General features: G+C 54.2%; 1 protein-coding gene across 1 annotated transcript; it reads right to left on the bottom strand.

The window, feature by feature from the left end:
- Positions 1–425: 425 nt before the first annotated feature.
- Positions 426–3,656, bottom strand: LOC112460999 (the record flags this gene model as incomplete). Its single annotated transcript, XM_025026005.1, has 2 exons — positions 2,003–3,656; positions 426–946 (listed from the first exon to the last, which is right to left on the bottom strand). Coding segments are annotated over exons 1-2 (2,175 nt in total), but the record flags the coding sequence as incomplete, so codon positions are not given.
- Positions 3,657–4,460: the final 804 nt, after the last annotated feature.

A 4,460-nucleotide genomic window follows, 5' to 3' on the forward strand; every position in this document is an offset into this window, starting at 1 on the left:
GGGGGGGTGGATACCGTCGGCGGATGGGCGATGGCAGCACCGACAGGTGAGTCGCATGATTTGGCTGATCGCGATCCGCCGACGTTTCGCGCGAGAATTACAAATGACTTATGCAACTAAGTATAAACGATACATGAATACATGGACATGAAGTAACTATGCTATTTACAAGGCGATACGCCGAACATACCGCCCACCAAAATACGACGTATTTTCTATGCTTGAACAGATTCCTCTGGTGAAGCGTCCATCGGCAGTGGGCACAACTTCACCAGAGGACGGGTAAGCACGCCATCCGTTGTCCGCACCGTAGCGACCCGAGCGACGCCGTCACGGCCCGGGTGCAGTTCCACGACCCGCCCTCGTCTCCATTGCAAGGGAGGGGCGTTTTCGCCCTTTACCAGGACCAATGTGTCCTTTCTTACCGTAGGGGCCGATTGCAACCACTTCGGTCGTGGTTGGAGGGTGTGTAGGTGCTCGTCATGCCACCTCTTCCAGTACTGCTGGTGCATGTGTTGCACCATTTGCCACCGATCGAGTCTGTTTCTCGGCACCGGGCTCAGGTCAGGGTGTGGAACCGCCATGAGAGACTCCAGGGTAAGGAAATACCCCGGGAAAAGCACCCCAAGGTCGCTGGAGTCTGAACTGGTGGGACAGAGGGGTCCGGAGTTCAGGATAGCTTCTACTAGGATCCAGAAGTTTTGTGACAAGATGTAATGTGACGCTCGACGTCCCGGATACAAATGTAGGCGGTGGGTGCGCTCTGCTATAAGTTCCGTGAGTCGATGTCGGTTAAACAGCAATGCGGGGTGTTTAGCCTTGTATGAGATGGCGGAATGGGTAGGCTTGCCGCCCACCCTGAGGACTCCGCGACCATCCAAGAAGGGGGCGAGTTTTCGCAGAGGATTGGAGCAACTCTGGTTGCGTCTTAAGCTACCGATATCCTCTGTGAAGCAACGAGATCGTACAAATTTGACGAGGTATAACAAGGTCGACTGAAATTTGATTTGATCCACGACGAGAGTGAGCGCATTTGATCTAGTTTTGGTAACAAATCGGAGACAATATGCGAACATGAGTGGGGTCAAGAGCCCCCCTGGATCAAGGATGCGAGTGCGTTCGGAACCTCCGAATGAGGTCCGGCCGCTTGGCGACACCCAACGAGCCCTCCGCGATGGCGGGAGGAACAAGGCGATACGCCAAGTCGGCGGTAAGGTCCTGCCGTTCGGCGACACCCGAGTGGTGCTACGCCGAGACGGCGGTATCCAAGGGCACCGTGAGTGCAGGCGACTCGACGGCGCGCGATGACGAGATGAGTGTATAGGGACTCGACCTCGTCCAAACAATGCTATGAATGCGCGGATATCTTCGCCGCGGCGTGCCCGTGCGACGCGCGGACGAGAGAGATCACGCGCGCGGTTATCCCCGCCGCGACGTGCCCATGCGACGCGCGGACGAAAGACCTCCCGCTTGAGTTTGTGACCCCCGAGCGCGTGTGACTCGGCGGTGCATGATGACGAGGTGAGCGTGTAAGGACTCGACCTCGCCCAAACAAAACGACAATTACGCGGGTGTCTCCGCCGCGATGTGCGACGCCCGGGCGAGAGACATCCCGTGTGGTGAGGCGAAACGACGATTGCGCGAATGTCTTCGCCGCGACGTGCCCATGCAGCGCCCGGACGAGAGACATCCCGCTTGGTGAAGCGAAACAACGATTGCGCGGACACCTTTGCCGCGACGTGCTCATGCGACGCCCGGACGAGAGACATCACGCGCGCGGTTGACCCCGCCGCGACGCGCCCATGCGGCGTGCGGACGAGAGACCTCCCGCTTGAGTTTGTGACCCCCGAGTGTGTGGGGGTCCCGTCTAACTGCCAACATCGACTGAGAGATGCATCTAGAGAATCGAGAGTCAGGAACGAGTGTGTAGACCGAGATGCCTGAGTCGACACTGAGCCAACCAGAACCCAGCCGAAAATGGAATTAAAGGCGTCTGGTTCACCTTTCCTCCCTAGACGACGACCGTCCCGAATCAACGAGGCAAAGATATCTGCGCCGATTAAGAGGTCGACGGGACCAGGTCGGTGATACTGCGGATCCGCGAGCTTTAATCCCTCTATGTGTTTCCACGCTTTTTGTTCGACTTGTCTACTAGGTAATTGGGCGGAGATGCGTGGGAGAATCGTAGCCTCTATCGGAACGCGAGTATTGCCATTACCCGGTACTTGAATCACGAGTGAGGTGCTACCTCGAGTGGCAGCCGCTTTAGTATTATTTACCGCTAGGACTACAGTACGACACTTGGTTCGTTTGAAACCACCCTTTTTCATGCAATTTTCCGAAATGAAATTTAATTGACTGGCACTATCCAAAAGAATGCGAACAGGGAAGGGATTTCCGTGAACGTCGAGAGCTTCGGCCTGCACCGTTGACAATAATACTGTCGAACTCGATTTCGCGACGCTAGCCATGGTGACGAGGGGTTCATTATTTTGTGGCGACGAACTCCCGTCGGCGGCCGATTCGGAGGGGGCTCCGGTATCCGCCGGGGTGTCCGCTGGATCCGAATTCCGTCCGAAGTGCAATAGGGTATGATGCCTAGCCTGGCACGACCGGCACGTCCCCGTCGATGTGCAGTTGTTAGTGCCATGACCCGCGCGAAGGCAATTGAAACACAAGTTCGCGGTTTTGGCCGTTAAATGCCTTTCCCGGGGGGATAGTTTCAAGAATCGAGGGCACTTGAACACGAGATGTTGTTCCTTGCACGCCGGACACTCGGCAGTTCGAGTTGCAAGCGACGAAGCCGACGCGGACGATTGTGATTTGAACGGCATGGTCGACGGACCCGAGATGGCCTCAAGTACTTTACAGTGCTCGGAAAGAAACTTGATGAGTTGAGCGTATCGCGGTATCTCTTCGGCCCGATGGACAGATTCGAACTTTTCCCGCAATGATCGGGGAAGCTTCTCGAGCAGGAAATTGAGCAAAAGGAAATCCCACGAATCGGTAGGGAACTTCATCAGGTTTAGCGCGCGAGTGTTTTCGGTGAACGTATCTAATAATTTATGGAGGGCATCGGCCGATTCGATCTTTAACGGTTTGGCTTCGCGTATCGACTTTAAGTGGTGGTCCGCTAGCCTCCTTCTGTTCCGATACCTGTCGAGCAGCGCGTCGTATGCAATCATGTAATACTCCGCGGCGAGGGGCAAATTCTTGATTACATTGAGCGCCTCCCCCTTTAGCGAGGCCAGCAGATATTGATACTTCTCTATTGACGAGATCTGTCGGTTGTCGTGAATCGAGGTGTTGAACAAGGCGATAAAAGACGGCCACAGCGTAAGATCGCCCGAAAATTGCGGAAACGTAATTTTGGGTAACTTGATCGCCGACGCGTGGCTCGCGGATTGAGCCTGTGCGGTTCCGAGCGTCGTGCCCGTGAGCGCGTGATACCGTCCCTTCACGGCGTAATGCATTTTATCGAAGTCTGCCCGAATCGCGTCCTCGGCGTCGAACTCAGTAGTCTCTTGTATAAGCTTTAGATGCGCGTTCTCAAAATCCTCGGCGATTCTCGCCACGCTCGGATAGCGGGCAAGAAAACTCTCTAGGATCGTCGGTTCGGACGAGGCCTTCCGGGCAAGATCATAAATCTCCCGCATCCGCCGGACGCATAACTCGCGACAAGGGGGAGCAGATTTTGATTTCGACATGTTGGTTGATATGTAAACGATCAACAGCAACGGCGAACGATCCCAAGGACGCGTAGTGTATTGTTACGCTCCGTTCGCTATTCGTGTCGCGCGCACTCACGAACGCGTCCGCGTACTTCCGGGATCGCAGAAATAACCACTCTCGTTATACAAAAAGGAACTCGGGTTTATTTAAACTCAGAACGGAATACAAGAAAGTTCTGGGAAACCGGACCGAACGATTCGAGTCACCAGATCAATCTGACAGGCGGTAATTAAATCAATAATTCTATGTGTCCCCGTTGTCAAGAGACGCGCTTCGGCTTGAAACTTCTGCGGAGCGAAGCCAATTTCAGCCCACGAGAACGAACGTCTCGGCACGGGCGAGCGGGCGTAACAGTATTGTCGCCCCGTGAAAATACCGGCGAATAATTGGCTTCGAGTTTATGCGAAGGGACGAAAGAGAGAACGAAAACAAACAACCGTTCCGTTCGTCAAGGTGATGAGGAATAACCGATGGCTCGGCTCGGATTCCTACGCGAAGGCTCAATGGACTATTCACGCGAGAATGTTTTTCAATCACGATATAATAGCGCAGTAAAAATGACAAGTTTGTTAATCGCAAGAGCGAATGGCGAACGCAAGAAAAGGGGATCGAATGCAGTGCAGAGCTAGCAAGGAAGAGGGTTGCAAGGGATGTACAAAATAAAAAAAAATAGTTGTATCAGCAATCAAAATTATCAATTAGGTTGGCACAGGTGCCCGGTTACGGCG

Source organism: Temnothorax curvispinosus, unplaced genomic scaffold (assembly GCF_003070985.1).
Source record: "Temnothorax curvispinosus isolate PA1 unplaced genomic scaffold, ASM307098v1 QBEX01010975.1, whole genome shotgun sequence".
Taxonomy (NCBI): domain Eukaryota; kingdom Metazoa; phylum Arthropoda; class Insecta; order Hymenoptera; family Formicidae; genus Temnothorax; species Temnothorax curvispinosus.